Source organism: Hemiscyllium ocellatum, chromosome 14 (assembly GCF_020745735.1).
Source record: "Hemiscyllium ocellatum isolate sHemOce1 chromosome 14, sHemOce1.pat.X.cur, whole genome shotgun sequence".
Taxonomy (NCBI): Eukaryota; Metazoa; Chordata; class Chondrichthyes; order Orectolobiformes; family Hemiscylliidae; genus Hemiscyllium; species Hemiscyllium ocellatum.
Window position 1 is genome coordinate 30,056,908 of NC_083414.1, and position 17,514 is coordinate 30,074,421.

At 38.1% G+C, this 17,514-nt stretch overlaps 1 protein-coding gene across 2 annotated transcripts in view; it reads right to left on the minus strand.

Moving 5' to 3' along the window:
- The window catches only part of fam120c (family with sequence similarity 120 member C), a 134,437-nt gene that overhangs the window by 53,754 nt on the left and 63,169 nt on the right, over positions 1–17,514 (minus strand). For both annotated transcript variants that reach the window (XM_060835558.1, XM_060835557.1), the window contains exons 6-8: positions 16,724–16,824; positions 10,000–10,316; positions 8,249–8,372 (exon numbers count right to left, since the gene is read on the minus strand). In XM_060835558.1, coding sequence (XP_060691541.1) covers positions 8,249–8,372; positions 10,000–10,316; positions 16,724–16,824 — 542 coding nt within the window. The remainder of the gene's footprint in view (positions 1–8,248; positions 8,373–9,999; positions 10,317–16,723; positions 16,825–17,514) is intronic.

A 17,514-nucleotide genomic window follows, 5' to 3' on the forward strand; every position in this document is an offset into this window, starting at 1 on the left:
TAGTGGTTGGCACATAATGTTTTGAAGTTTGCATCACATGCAGTGGTTAAGTCGGTGTTTAGCATGCTTGCCTTTATTTCACATACCTTTCAGTATAGGAGCTGGGGCTTATGTTGAACTTGTATAGGAAATTGCTGAGGCCTCTTCTGGAGTATTATGTCCAATTGTGGTCTCCCTATTATAGGAAGGATATTATTAGGCTGGAGAGGGTTCAGAAGAGATTTACCAGATGTTGTCAGGACTGGAAAGTTTGAATTATAAGGAGAAGCTCGATAGGCTGGAACCTATCGAGAGATGACATTATGTGAGTTTATAAAATTATGAGGGATATAGATAAGGTGAATGGTAGGTGTATTTTCCCTATAGTAAGTGATTTCAATATTAGGGGGCATATTTTTAAGGTGAGAGGAGAAAGATTTTAAAAAGACATGAGGGGCAATTTTTTTTATTAACACAGAGTGGTTCAGATGTGGAGTAATCTTCCAGAGGAAGTGATGGATGCGTGTACAGTTACAATATTTAAAAGACAGTTATATAAGAATATGAATAAGAAATGTTTGGAGGGCTGTGGGCCAAGTGCAGGCAGGAGTAAGTAGTTTAGTTTGGAATTATGGTCGGCATGAACTGGTTGGACCGAAGGGTCTGTTTCTGTGCTGTATGACTATGATTCCTTACGAACAAAGAAGCACTTAGTTACTCTACATGTCAACAAAGGATTACACGTTTTGTAAATTGCAACTTATATTTTTCAGCAGGCCATTCTATCTGATGCAGCAATGCTTACATTATTCCTCATACTACAAGATACTAGGACATGGATAATGTGGTACTGAAGAATTCAATACAGGTTTATTATAGCTCACCAATATATAAATATATTACATTCACAAGAACATCAACGTCTGGGCTCACATTAAGCTACTATATTACAAAGAACAATATACATTGACCAGCATATCATGTTTCAAATGATGGACTGCAATTTTTATACCCTCCAGTCTTTTTGCCATGATACAGTCAACAAATCATGAGCATGTCTCTTAAGATATACTGGCATACTATGTCTCTTTAAAGATATATGTCATGAGTTTGAGACAAAACCCTTGCTCATTATTCCTTTTCAAAGTTTAGAGAATAATCTAAATGGCCACATACGGTTGTACATAGCATGTGTTGTCAATTCCATAACTATACAAACAGGAAAAAGAAAGTTTATCAACTCAGTTGAACTTTATGTGCAGTGTATACAAATCCAACATGGGATTTGCTGAATAATTCTGACAAATGGCAGCAGCCTGTACAACCAACACCTTTCAAACCTGAAGCAATGTTGTTTGGACAGTGTTGAGAGCGGACAAATTCTTTTAAAAAAAATTGACTTGTGGGACGTAAACATCATTAGCTGGGCTGTCATTTATTGTCCACCCCTAGCTGCCCCTGAGAAGGTAGCAGTGAATTGCCTTCTTGAAATGCCACAGTACACATGCTGTAGGTACAGCCACGATGTATCAAGGCAGAGTTTGAGGATTTTGTCACAGCAACATGGAAGTACAAGAGATACACTTCCAAGAAAGAATGGAGGGGAACTTGCTGGTGATAGTGTTTCCGCATATCTGCTGCCCTTATTCTTCTAGATTGGAGTGGTCATGGGTTTGGAAGGTGCTGTCTAAGGAGCTTTATTGATTTTCTGGATTTCTTATAGATGGTACATATTGCTGCTACTGAACACTGGTGGTGGAGCAACTAAATGTTTGTAGATAAAACTATAAGACTCCAAGAAATAGGAACAGGAGTAGGCCATTTGACCTAGAGTCCGCTCAACCATTCAATAGAAACATGGCTAATCGCACATTCTTTACATCCACTTTCCCACCCTCTCCCCACAAACCTTGATGCCCCTACTGATCAGGAATTGATCTATCTCCACCTTAAGTATACACAAGGATTCTGTTCCCACAGCTCTCTGTGGCAAGGAGTCATAGCCCTCTGAGAGAAGAAATTCCTCCTCATCTGTGTCTTAAACCGTCACTTCTTTATTCTGAGACTATGCCGTCTGGTCTTACCCCCACCCATGAGAGGGAACATTCTCTCAGCACTTACCCTGTCAAATTCCTTAAGAATCCTAGCTGTTCCAGCGAGATAATTCCTCATTACTCCGAACTCTAATGAGTAGAGTTCCAACCTCTTTGGTCTTTGCTCATTAGACAATCCCTCCATACCAGGGAACATTCTAGAGAATCTTCTCTGAACTGCCTCCAATGAAATGATATCATTCCTTAAATAAGGTGACCAAAACTGCTCACTGTACTCCAGATGTGGTTCACCAGCACCTTGTACATTTGCAGTAAGAATTATTTACTCTTATACTCCAACCCTCTTAAAATAAACATTCCATTGACCTTCTTGATTATCTGCTACACCTGTTTTCCAGCTTTCTATATTCTGTGTACAAGTACCTCCAAGTCCCTTTTACAGCTTTTTTTCTCCATTTAAATAATATTCTGTTCTTTCATTCTCCCTTCCAACATGAACAATTTCACATTTTCCCATATTATGCTCCATTTGTCAACTTTTCTCTCCACTTAATCTATCAATAATTCTCTGTAAACTTGGTATGCTTCTTGCAATCTGCTTTTCCACTTATTTTGTGTTACCTGAAAATTTGGATATAGTACATTCACTTCCTTCCTCCCAGGCATGAAAACATATTGTATACAGTTGCAGACCCAGCACTAATCCCTGTGGAATCCCACTGGTCATGGGTAGCCAACCTGATTAAAAAAACCCTTATCCTCACTTAATATTTCATGCCCATGAGCCAATTTTCTATCCATGCCAATAATACTACCTCCAACACCACAGGCTCTTTCAACTTAACCGTTTGTGCAGTACCTTGTCTAATGTCTTCTGCAAGTCCAAATACAATACATTTACTGCTTCCTCTCTATCAACTCTGGTTGTGACTTCCCCAGAAAACTCTTAACAAATTAGTCAGGTATAATTTCCCTTGCATGAAGCCATATTGACACCGCTGATGACATTATGATTTTTCAAATGTTCAGCTATTACTTCCTTAATAATTGATGTAAATACTTTTCCAACAATAGATGTGGTGCCAATCAAGCAGACTACTTCTTCTTGGATGGTGTCAAAGCTTGTCGAGTATTGTTAGAATCACACTTATCTGGACAAATGGGGAGAATTCCACTACACTGCTGACTTACGCCTACAAAATGGCAGACTTTGAGGAGTCAGGACATAACTTACTTGCTGCAAGATTCCTAGCCTCTGACCTGCTCTTGTAGTCACAATACTAGTGACTAGCCCAGTTAATATTTTGGTTAATCGTAACCTGTAGGATGTTGAAAGTGACAGTGATGGTACTGAATGTCAAGGGGAAATAATAAGATTCACTCTTGTGTGTTTTGTATATCCAACATGGCAGAGTTATCTCAATCGTGCCACTTGTCCAAGACTTTGCTCTGCCAAGCCAGTGTGGTAGCTGCAGTGTAACAGCCACCTCATTTTAATTCACACACTAGTATCTTCAGTCCCTTAAAATGAAGTTTTGAACTTGGAACATTCGGACCTTCATGGACAACTCCAACTATGACAGGCCAGAATGGCATACTGCTATCATTACCCAGGAGATCAGAGGTTTTGATTTTGATATCTCTGTCATAAGCTGCCGACAGGAGAAAGCCAGCTCAACGATCTAGGTGGACAGTTACATCTTTTTCTAGATAGGTAAATCACTGCTGCCTTCATGGTATTGGCTTTGCCAGTATAAACAAATTTTACCCAAAATGTCAATTTTACTGCTCCTCGGATGCTGCCTGAACTGCTGTGCTCTTCCAGCATCACTAATCCAGAATCTGGTTTCCAGCGTGTGCAGTCATTGTTTTTACCTAAGCAAATTAGCTGGCAATCTCAAAGAACGCCCTTGTGTAATAAACAAATGCCTCATCTCCAGCTCACCTTTTCTCATAAACAGTGCGCTATAGTTCTCAACATCTATGCCCCAATGGATGCTACAGATAAGTCCAAAGAGGAACTTTATGCCAACCTTGCAACAAGCGGCTCCTCCTTGACTTCAATATCACAGTTGGAAAGGACAAGGACCTCTGGTGGATGTAATATGCAGAGAGGGGTTAAGAAAATCCAAGGTACCCTACTCCTGATAAAGTGCCTAGAATATGTCTTATCTTTTTCTCCTAAATAGCCAATTACAAAGCCTCACTCCAAGCACTGGGACTTGCTTGACTACATTACCATCCAAGAAAGAGACAAGGATATCATCTGTGGCATGACAGGAGTAGAGAACTGCTGGTCAGAGCACTGACTATATCACTGTTATCAATATGAATGCTGCAAGGCAGGAATTCCTTAAGGAAAATCAATGCTGAGGAACACAAAGCTCTATTCAACGTGTGCTTGTCTGCCAACCTGATTATTCTGTATCTCTGGGTCACCAGGAATTATTACAATTAGTGTGTTCTCAAGGCTTCCTTACATCATTAACTGCAAAGATGTGCTTCGTCAATCAACTAGGAAGTGCTAACACTGATTGATAAGAACTATCAGGAGATCAAAGGCCTGCTAAGTTGCTTTGGGGAGGCAATGCCTATTGATATCATCACTGGACTGTTAACCCAGTTTTTGGGGGCCTGGTTCGAATCCAGCATGGCAGATGGTGGAATTTAAATTCAATAAAAGATCTGGAATTAAATGTTTAATGACAACCATGAAACCATTGTTAATTAGTGATTTTTGAAAACTATTGTTGATTGTCAGGAAAAACTCATCTGGTTTTCCTTGTTGCAATGCTCTACTTCACCCTCAGCAAACACACTGCTGGAGTACAAAACAAACACGAACCTGTTCAATCACAAATGCCTGCAGGCCAAATCCAAGGTAATCTTATCCTCTGTCATTGAACTCAGGTATGCAGGTAATGCTTGCATCTGTGCACACTGAGCTGCAAACCATTGTCAACACCTGCACTGAAGCCAATGATATCATAGGCTTTACACAAAACATTCAGAACACAAGGTTCTTTACCAACCATCCTGGTCATCTGCACTGCCGTTAGTTGGCAAAATCTATGAGGCCTTGGGCAGCATGAACCACTTTGACACTGCGATAAGATTCAACATGATCTTCCGTGTGTCAGTGCAGCCTTAGTGTTTGAGGCTTACATCAAGACTGGGGCCTCAAACCTAGAACTATGTTCATGGTCTAAAAAGCTGTTGAAATATTTACCCTTCTGCGTGTTCTAGTTTTTCAGCAATCACTATAAAACCCTGAAAAGATATCACATCCTCAAGATCCTTACAACATTCACAAGATCCTTCTAATCCACTGGCAGGTGAGACACACCAGCATAGCTTCTCCCCAGCATTTAAAGTATTAACTTCCATTCAATCAGTTCCACTGGACAGACCACATCAACTGTATGTCTGACACAAGGCGTGTAGCATTCCAGGGACTCCACACTCTGCACCACATGTGACAGAGACTGTAATTTGTATACTGGAGTCTTCAGTCACCTGAGAACTCACTTCCCATGTGGAAGCAAGTCATCTGTGACCACAAGAATAAGAAATAATCAGCTGCAAGGCAACGTTGTACAAACTTGCCCACAGAGTATAAGTTAAGCTGGGGAGCCCTTCTCCATTAGTGTTGCATGAAAAAGCGGCAATACAATGCAAAAATCCTGTTTGGTTTCATGATACTTGCCTTGATTGGTACTTTAGTATAGATAGCAGGATGTCATAAGAACCAGAGGTATGAGTTGGTAATTCAGCCCCTCAAGATGATTCGAAATGGGGTGTTCCCCACTTTGTATACATGCCTTGATGATTAAACTGGGGACTATTGGCATACAGAATCTGTTCCAGATACTAAAGGAACTGAAAACAGTGCTCATCATGTCAGTGATGGTAGTGTCAATATGTTGCAAAGTCACTGAACAACAGGAAATTTAGAGAAGTAATCTGCCATGGGGATGTACTCTTCCCTAGGCAATAATGAATATTGCTTGCTTTTTGTTCAAGGAGTGGATGTAACATATTGATGTTGAGGCCACCATGTATTCATAAGTCACTGAGTATCCTAATTAATCCTTGGCCAGTAACAGGTGATCTTGTGTTCAATACATTTGTCCCCAGTGTAATAACAACATAATATCATGGCATTGTTTCCTTTGGCATTAGGACCTACTTGACCATGAAAGTGATTTGTGAGCTCCAAGTTTATTCCTACAAAGCCTAATAAATAAATCTTCACAGGTACTTCTTCAGGCTATTCTTGGTTCATGATCTTCTGGAACTTGCTGCTCACCTTTGATAGTTGTCAATTACAAATTTTCATGCTGGTTCCTGTCAAAGTGTAGCAAATCAAACTTGAGAATGTCTGCAGTCTCGTAGTCACCAGTATCAAAATATGGATCAAGAGGAATATTTTGGTTTCTGTGGGTTGGGTATTCTTCTCACAGTATCAAATGTAGCCATCCTAATACCTTGCTTATTCTCCAAAGTCACATTCTTGGAACTTGACATATAGCTCCAAATGTGACAGATCATTTCCAGTGGCATATTATCTGCTTCAATGGTCAACTAAGTATGTGTGAAACTGCATGGTATCAAACATCAGAATTAATGTGTTGAGCAGATGACAGCATTTTCAAACAAAAGACTGATGTTGACTTGGCACTTTTGTGATTAAATATTAATCCATGTTGTCATGCTGCCATCAGGAGAAGGTTATGGTTTTATTTTGTTTCATTCATAGAATGTGGGCCTCACTGGCCAGGATAGCATTTATTACCCATCTTTAATTGCCCAGAGGGCAGTTAGGTATTAATCACATTGCTATGGACTAGGGAGTCACATGTAGGCCAAACCATGTAAGAATGGCAGTTTTTTTTCCTGAATTATAATAGTGAAGCTGCTGGGTTTTTCCAACAATGAACAATGGTTTCACAGTCATAATTAGGCTTCTAATTCCAGGTATTTACTGATTTCAAATTCCATCATTTGCCATGGCAGGATTTGAATCTGGGATCATGGTCTGCTTTTGTGTGACCTATGACTACAACACTTTAGCTACACAAACTTAGCTAAACACATTCTCACTAATCCTATCCATCTGCCATCTTGGTCAAATGATAGCCCAAACAGTAACAGAGCCATCCAAAAGGCATCTTAAATGTTGTATGCACTTGGGAAACTTCTTCGAATTGGACACACCAGGATTCATGCTTCGCACCTAGTTTCGAAAAGAATCTTCCTCCAGAGAATTTGGAATTTAATGCTTTCAGTGTCAGTATTTTTAAGTGTAAAGTTGAGGCATTTTTAATCTGGGCATACACTTATGATGCTACTGATGGTCAATCTTCCCAAGTTGTACCATTTCACTCTCGCTCATTCAGTTCTGATTAACGTACTTCCTTAATGAGCATGCTCCATTCCCTTGATGGATCAGTAAGTGAGCTTGCATCACCTTTAAAATGCAATACTGCATCACTCTTAAAATTACCAATTGCTTCAAATCTACCTGGGTATAGGCACTTTGAGATTGTTGAGAGATTTGATTATATCACATTTAGTCTATTCATATTTGGTTTTCATCGCATGAAGTGTGGCTGATATCTGTACACAACGTTAGCCCTGCCATTGCTATCTACCAGCTCCAAGATTTGGGGCAGCCAAGATGAGCTTGTAAATTGGCACTGCAGTGTGATTCTGCCAATGCACAGAACTGGTGATCTACTACATGGCGAGATTCTCTCTCACAGGCTGCACAGTGAACTGCCATTTACTGACATTACTGTTTTACGATGTTTATACTAGCCCCTCTAACACACGGAACTAGGAACATGGATTAAGGTGCTACTGAAGAATCTAACAAATGTTTATTAGAGTTCACTAACACATACAAGTATTACATTCACGTGTACATCAGTATCTGGGCTCATGTTAAGCTATAAGTAAAAAAAAGAGCAGCAAGTTTCTCTTAGTGTGTCATGCTTTTGGAATCCAAATCACACTGTATGATACATGAAGATATTATGTGAATGTCTAATAAAAGATATCTGCCATTTTGATTGTCAGACAAAATTCAACAATTAGTATCTGAACATAATAAATATACACTGTGACAATATTCTGAAAAGTCTACATGCTTATATTGCTACATAATATTGACATGAGTGTCTCTAATTAAGAACAATAATTAAGTACAATACCTTAGTTTCATTTCGAATGCAAACACCTTTCTGATGCCCTCCGCCAGACGATTTTTCTAGACCTTCAGACTGATTTCCAGACTTTTCCCAGGCTAATACATGGTGATGTATTTCAGCAACATGACTAAGAAAAACAAAATACAACAGATATTAAACTGTTCTGCTCAATACCAGACATCTGGCTGAAAATTAATTAATAATTTAGATTTTCAGATTTATATTTTCCCCAGCTGCATTCTCCCTCCCACATTTTTTCCAATAATTTAAGTATTTTCAAAATCTTTTGCATCACCAGAATCACTATCTACCACATTTTAAACTGCCCCAGCTTTTCCAAAAAGGATCTGCTGACACAGATACTCGATTATTTTCCTTGCTTCATCACTCTTCATTTGGTTTGTTCAGTTTAATATGTCAACACCTGCAAACTGATATGCTGAAGTACTGATCGTCAGTATTCATCTGGGATAAAATGCCAGAGTTTTAACAATGTTTTGATAGTTGTGCTCATTGCAGAAATGCAATTCAAATTAAAGGAATAGAACATTGCTACAAATACTGACTGGATCCAAATTTTTGTGACAGAAACTCAAATTACATGCTTTATAAGTCTTGACATAAAATCCATAAATCAAAACCAAATAAATCCAATGCATCCAAGTTCAAGAATAAACCTCACTGCGTGCTAAGTTAAAAGCAAAACATAATTTAATTATAAAAATAACTTCATACTCAAAGGTCATAAAGCCGGTTTCTTAAGATTATCAGAATTACTTTTCTCTTCTAGATAATACTTCTTTTAAAAAAAAAAGTAACCACCTCATATATTGAGTGCCACTTTTTCATTTAAAAAACACAAAATGTGTTTTAGAACTTCATGACTGATTGTTACTAAAGGACTATGACACCCGCACTACATCCTTGGAACAAAGATGCTGACAGTATATGTAAATGTTCATAGAAACAAAATCAGTTGGAAAATATTTAGTTATTCATTAGCATCTGACCAGTTTTAATTAGACTTATTTACATCATATTTACTTTCAAGTATTTTTTTAAAAATATGAATATAAGTTAAAGCTGACTATTTAAATTTTCTCAAGGTTGTTGTAATATTCAAAACTAAACCCAAATACAGTTTATGAGAATTAAAGAACATGTTTTTATCATTGAAAGGAGTGTATGCCAAGTGAACTTCCCACGTGTACTCCAATTTTTACAATTAATAAGATAATTATTAAAAGGAATATTCTGCTCAGTACAAAGCTACTCCCACCGAAAGTTACACTATCATAATTTCAGGTTTCAATTTCTCCAAAATTCCTGTACTGATAAATTTAACTGGCTCCTTACATTCTTTTCTTACATGATGCTATCTATTTCCCAGATTCTTTCAGAAAAATTCTGACAGAGCGTTTAGTTGCACGGTAGTTGACTGTGAAATGATCAACTTTTACAAACTGATCTACAGTTTGACTTATTTGATCCAACTTTAATAATAAGCTATTTTTAACTCATGAACTTCTGAACTGCAAAACAACTCATGTAAAATCAGTGACAAACTCATGCTATGCCACCACTTTACTCGAATACCTTCAATTTCTGCTTCAAATCATAAATAATCATGACCTATAGAATTGTCATCCTGTTATATGAAGGAACCTACATTTCATCAGAAAACAGAACTTTGAACTTAACATCCTACAGTTATTCAATATAACATTTTTCCCACAAAGGAATTAAACACTTACTTAGTAGCACCCCTATTTTCCTCATTGTCGGACGAGGATGATGTTGAAGAAGCAGGGAAAAATGGTGCCTCTATACCACAATGATTTGGACTCACAGCTGAAGCTGTAGAAATATTTGGTGAGGAACGTTCGTATAAAGGTGTATGCTTCCCTTCATGAGGAATGTTGCTGTAATTGTTGTTGGATTCCAGGGCAAGGCTGGGGTCAGACAGGGCCGGCTGGTATGCACCTAATGGTGAAGGCTGATCTTTGTTTACCGAATATAAATCTGAAGTTCCTGGTCCTGAAGCGGTAGGTTGGCCAGCTAATTGTTGACCCTGACAGAATGAAGCAAAATGTAATACCAAATAATTTCAGAATTGTTCTTAGTCTTTGAATATTTCTGAACGACAAATAACTATACATCATATCAGATGCAGTAAACCTATATGATTAAATTTCTTGCTCGAAAGCATTCATATGATGCAAAATTGTTTTGAGACATTTTGAGGCTGTAAAAGTGCACTATACAGATGCAAGCTCTTTCTTCTTGTTTGGCAAAATACAAATGTTAACGCAATCAGACGGGTAATCCAAATTTGAACTGCATCAGTGAAGATTACGTCAATTTGTTCTTGGTTGATGCTGGTGAAATCAGGCTTCAGTGTTGAAACTATACACTAGCGTAAACACATAAATAATCTATAAACAGCAAAATAATCTCAGGAAGATACATATGTGGCAACATTGATACTTGTTCAATTACCACCCATAGATAAACTAGACAAAAGTTATAGTTATGAGAAGATGCTTTCTGTATAAAACTAAGTATGTGTATTTTTGGAGGACTGCATTTGAACTTCCTTCCAGTAAATAATGTTAGCACTTCAAACACTTATCCAAGTTTTCAACTTCCCTTTGAATTTCCAAAGTGAAAACGTTAACTTTTTTTGAATGTCATGGATGACTAAGTGAACTGCTTTAGTAATTTAATAAACAAACAGTCTGAGAATACCCAGAACCTGTAACAAATTTAGATTTAACTGTCTACATTTTTCAATTTAATTGTTTGACTTTGAATTTGGCTACTGAAAACACTAGCTTTCACCTTCGTTTATTTAAATCCCTTTGTGGTGATTTATTAAGTTCTATATATATGAAATTTTGATATATTCAATATTTTTGTAGCTACTTTCAAAGGCAGTAAAAACTAAACACAATAAGGAGAAATTCTAATTAACAAGAGTACTGAGGAGCATTGCATTAATGAAGGTGTCATCAAATTAAGAACTGATATGCCTGACAGGGGAACAAAACAAATTTTAAAAGTGCCCTGGCCAAAAATTATTTCACCATAAATACCACAAAATAGAATCTCTTTATTTATCTTATTACTGTTTGCAGGACACTGATGTCTGGTAATTGATTGCATTAAGCATATCCAAAGTGCTACAACGGCTTTAAAACACTATTAATAAGACTGTGTGCATTAATAGGGCTATATAAAGTTCTAACTTCTTTTCATCTCTGTGATAACAGAAATCAAAAATGAAATCACTAAACAGCATTGATAAAGATTGCGATAATTTAATAATTACATCCACACCTCCCTGCAAACTAAATCTAAATCTTCAAATTAAAAACAGTTCTGAAGAAAAAGACATATATCCACATTAATTAATTACTTAACAGCATTCTTTTGATTAAAGATCAGGGTTGGTGAAATAAATTCTCATGCAAAAACTCCTATCAGTGTTAAAAACCCTAGCTTTGACTCTGATTTGACATATAAAGACTTATCTTTCAATCAGCTCTAATCTGAGAATTTCTAAATAGTAGCTTCCTACTATAAACAGCAGAGTCCTGTCCAGGAAAAATCAGGGCCAGTGGCAGAAAAAAATCACCATTGATACCAAACCCTTTTTCACAGCAGCAAGTGCAATAACCTGTAGTTTAAATGTAAAACACGGCACTTGACAGCTGTGAAATATCAAGTATGAGGTGTGGGTTAAAGGTGGTAGGTGGATAGGGAACCAGTTGAGTTAATGGCAAAGGGTAGTGTATCAAATGGTGTGGTGTGGCGTGGCGTGTGGGAAAAATAAGAGTGTTGGGTGTTAGGTAAGTGGATGAGTGATGAGGGATGTTGAAGGGTGACCTCCAGGTCCAGGAGTGTACTTGGCCGCTGGGGATCAATCATGTGGATTGTGATAGTCACAGTGGCAGAGGGAGCCATGAGGAAGAATTCAACGTTTGTATTTGCAACAATTTCCTAGAACAATATTTTGCAGATCCAATTGGGGATCAAGCTATTTGGATCTAGAGTTGTATAATGAAGCAGGTTTAATAAATTATCGCTGAATAAAAAGTCCCAATGAAACAGTGACCACAACATGGTAAAAAACAGCATTTCCTTTAAAAGGAGCAAAATTTGAGACCGAAAAAAACTGTTCCAAATTTAAATATGAAGAATTACAAAGAAGGGTAGGCACAACCAGCTGGGGTGGATTGGGAATAGAGTTTAGCAACATAAATGGTTCAGGAACAACTGTAAATATTTAAGAAAATAGTTCAGAGCTCACAACCAAGATATATAACACAGAGAAATAAGGATTCCAGGAAGGTATTAAGCCAACCAAGGTTAAATCAGAGAAGTTAATGATAGAATCAAATTGAAAATAATAAATACAGCATGACAAAGATTAGTGGTAAGCCAAAGGACTGAGCACATTTTAAAAAACTAACAAAAGATGACCAAAAAGGAATTATAAATTTCGAAGCAATATCATGAGAATCAACAAGTGCTTCTCTAAATATATAAGGAAAAGAGTGACTAGATTTAATAAATACCCTTTAGAAAACGAGGCTGGGGAAATACTAATAGGGAACCAGGAAATAGCAGAGGAGTTGAATAAATACTTTACATCAGTTTTTATGCATAAGATGACACCAACAGCATTTCAAAAATAAAAATACTCAAGGAGCAAAAGGAGAAGATGAGAAAACATTACAGGAAACTAATGGGGATAAAATAAGTTCACTGGACCAGATGGGATGCATTCTGGGATATTAAACGTAGCTGCTACAGAGATAACGGATGTATCGGTGGTAATCGCCCAAGGATCTTTATATTCTGCAAAAGTCCAAGAAGATTAGAAAACTGCCAATTTAACATCACCATTTGAAAAGGGAAGGAAACAAAAAAATGCTACTGTCAGTCAATTAGCTTAACATGTTATTGGGAAAACGTCAGCGTCGCTAATAAAGGATGTAATAACAAAGCGTGTAGAAATATATGTGTGATCACACACAGTGTGCATGGAATCACAAAGGGTAAATCATTCCAAACAAATTTATTAGTTTGTTTGTAGAGGTAACATTCAGGATAGATAAAGGGGAAGCAGTGATCAAAATATAATGGAAGTTTTAAAATGTTATGTTTGATAAAGTAACATAAGGTGGATGACTTACTAAGATAGGAGCTCATGGTGTTGCAGGTAGTATACAATATTGAATGAAGGATTGGCTAACTATTAGAAGACAGGGAGTCCGGAGAAAGAGTCATGTTTACAAATGGTAACCTGTGACTAGTGGAGTGTCACAGGAATCATGACTGTGGCCACAATTATGTGCAATATATTGTTGTCTTGTATGAGATAAATGAAGCACTATAGCTAAGTTTGTGGATGACACAAAAATAAATGTGAAGTGATTGCTGACAATGACCAAAAGAATTTTCAGAGGGGTATAGACAGGTTAACTGAGTGGGCAAAAACTTAGCAGATGAAGTGTAATGTGGGAAAATGTGAGGTTATGAACTTTGGCACGAAGAATAAAACAGCTGATTATTATTTAAGTCGAAAAGACCGCAGAAAGCTGCAGTACAGAAGGATTTGAGAGTTCTCATGCCTGAATGACAAAACGTTAGCAAACAAATTTTGCAAGTAACAGAGAAGGCAAATGGAATGCTGGTTTTAGTTCAAAGGAATGGAATATAAGAATAAGGAGGTCTTAACTAAAACTATGCAAAACAGTTGTCAGATCACAGCAGGAATACTGTAACAGTTTTGGACTCCCTCTCAAAGGAAAGATATATTGCCATTGGAGGCAGTAAGTTCACTAGCTTATTCATGGGTATGTCTTATGACGAGGGGTTGTATAGGTTGGGCTTGGAGTTCAGGAGAATGAGATGAGTCTTCACTGAAATATAGAAGATTCTTAGCTGACTTGATAGTTGGACGTGGATGGCTTTTTCCCCCTTGTGAGAGAGTCTAGAACTAGAAAGCATTACGTTGAATAAGCAGTCACCTATTTAGGACAGAGATGAGTATGAATTTCTTCTCTCAGAGGGTAATGAATCTGTGTTAAAACTTTACTCTTAAGGTGATAGAAGCTGGGTCAATAAGCATATTCAAATCTGATATAGAATCACGCAGGAAAGAGGATGTGAGGATTATCAGGTCAGCCAACTGCTTAAAGGCCCCATTTTATATAACGCTTTAAACAACAAGCATGATATCTGAGACTCTGATGAAAGTCTAGGTCACAGAGCAGCCCAGATCTGAAAAAGGGACACCCATGTGTTCTTAATGTCACCTAAAAGGACAGTAAACTCCCCAGTAATCTTCACTGTAAACTCTGCACCTACCTTTCCATTCCAGAAATTGAAAGCAAGATCATTCTCTTAGCAAAAATGAGCAAGAACACTTCATAACAACTGCTCCCTTAAAAACACCACATATCTGGAATTAGTGCAGGGCAAGATTCAATAACCTTACTTGGGTATTAAATGCACAAGAACCAATCATCACCTCATGTCAGTAATATCAAGCCTGTTTGGCATATTTAATTTCCCAGCATTTATAGTTTTATTGTACGACTCTCATCAATGGCCAAGAGGTAATCTCTACACCCTCTGTTACGAATGGGAATCCCAATTGGTGTTTGGAACCAAATCTACAATGTTTGCATGTTTACATAGAACAAAGAAAAATACAGCCCAGTACAGGCCCTTCGGCCCTCGATGTTACGCCGATCCAAGCCCACCTAACTTACACTTTCCTCCACATGCCTATCCAATGCCCGTTTAAATGCCCATAAAGAGGGAGAGTCCACCACTGCTATTAGCAGGGCATTCCATGAACTCACGACTCGCTGACTAAAGAATCTACCCCTAACATCTGTCCTATATCTACCATCCCTTAATTTAAAGCTATGCCCCCTCGTAATATCTGACTCCATTCGTGGAAAAAGGTTCTCATGGTCAACCCTATCTAAACCCCTAATCATCTTGTACACCTCTATCAAGTCATCCCTAAACCTTCTTTTCTCCAATGAAAACAGCCCCATGTGCCTCAGCCTTTCCTCATACGATCTTCCTACCATACCAGGCAACATCCTGGTAAACCTCCTCTGCACCCGTTCCAGTGCCTCCACTTCCTTCCGATAGTATGGCGACCAAAACTGCACACAATACTCCAGATGTGGCCGCACCAGAGTCTTATACAAACTGCAACATGACCTCAGGACTCCAGATCTCAATTCCTCTACCAATAAAAGCCAGTACATCATATGCCTTCTTCACAGCACTAGTTACCTGGGTGGCAACTTTCAGAGATCTGTGTACATGGACACCAAGATCCCTCTGCTCATCCACACTACCAAGTATCCGACCATTAGCCCAGTACTCCATCTTCTTGTTACTCTTACCAAAGTGAATCACTTCACACTTAGCGACATTGAACTCCATTTGCCACCTTTCTGCCCAGCTCTGCAACTTATCTATATCCCGCTGTAACCTGCCACATCCTTCTTCACTGTCAACAACTCCACCGACTTTCGTATCATCCGCAAACTTGCTCACCCAGCCTTCTAGCCCCTCCTCCAGGTCATTTATAAAAATGACAAACAGCAATGGGCCCAAAACAGATCCTTGCGGAACACCGCTGGTAACTGCACTCCAAGATGAAACTTTACATGTACTTACAAAGTTACACATTATTAGCATTCAATTTTTGACCCAACAAGTTGTTCCTATTTTGGGGATTCAATGGAATTACCAGGTAATGCCCACATGTATGCAGCTAAACACAATTTTAAAAATTAATTTTAGAGACAAAGGCATCATTGCTGAACAAGCATTTGTTTCCCATTGTCAGGTGCCCTTGAGAAGGTGCTGCCTTCTTGAACTGCTGCAATACTTTTGGTGTAAATAGATCCACAATACCTTGGGGAGAGAGTTCTAAGATTTTGACCCAGCAATTGTGAAGAAATGGCGATACATAGTCAGTGAATGGTGGAGCAGACTCTATGGTCAAATAGCCCATTCTTCTCCCACAACCTATTGTCTTACTGGGGGCTCAGTTTGAGTTACCCAGGAATATGCATAGGTTTTTAAACCTTTAACCTTTCCTGGGTAAATGTCAAGGTCAAATGAGTCACAATCCTACAATACTCCCACTTTAAGAGACTTTTCTGGACGCTTCCAGCTACTGGGTAATTGCTAATCATAGTTATCAATTTCCCAGGCAAGACATTTGGAGTGAGTTGTGTGGGGATTTCTGCATAGTCCCAACCTGCAATTCCAATCAGAATATAAAGGCTCTTATGTTAACTTGCTAAATTGGATCTAAACCCAAGAAAATAAATGTTTTGCATATATGCCACCATTCTTACTAAGATTTTGCCATACTGTTAAACTGAACATTAGCAAAGCGACTCAGGGATGTTTTAAATCAATCAAACTTACCACAGTCTTTGCCTGAAGATGGGATTGTGGAATGTTAAGCATCTGTGGATGAGGATAGTGTGGAACAATAGCTGGCACTCCAAATTGATTCAGTCTCATTCCTTAAGTGTAGAATAAAATTGAAAAGTTTTAACAACTCAGGGACCAGATTAACAAATGAACAATTGGTGTTACAGCTGAGTTATTACCTTTGATGTGATACGTTGTGAAAGTGCATGATACCTAATGTATACACATGCATACAGTTACTGAAGACAATTCCACTGCAGCACTTCACAAATACCAAAGATAAAACTGAAATACACATGCCAGGAATGAGACAGAAAAGGAATGAAGGCACACTGAGAAAAAAAGCTTGAAGACTTGGATTTTCACAAATTGAAAAAAAATAATTGCCCAAAGTACACGAAATGCTACAACGAATATAATAGGTACCCTTCTAAAAACTACTCTTTAAATTTAAAGATCGATTTAAAGACGAGATATTCTACAGAGTTGCACTGAATATAGCAGTTGGAAGGTCATGTTACAACTGTACAAGACATTGGTTAGGCCACTTTTGGAATACCATGCGCAATTCTATAGGAAGAATGTTGTGAAACTTGAAAGGATTCAGAAAAGACTTATAAGGATATTGCCAGGGGTGGAGAGTTTGAGTTGTTGGGAGAGGCTGAAAGGCTGGAGTTGTTTTCCCTGGAGCATTGGAATCTGTGGGATGACCTTATAGAGGTTTAGAAAATCATGAGGAGCACAGATAGGGTAAATAGATATGGTCTTTTCTCTGGGATGGG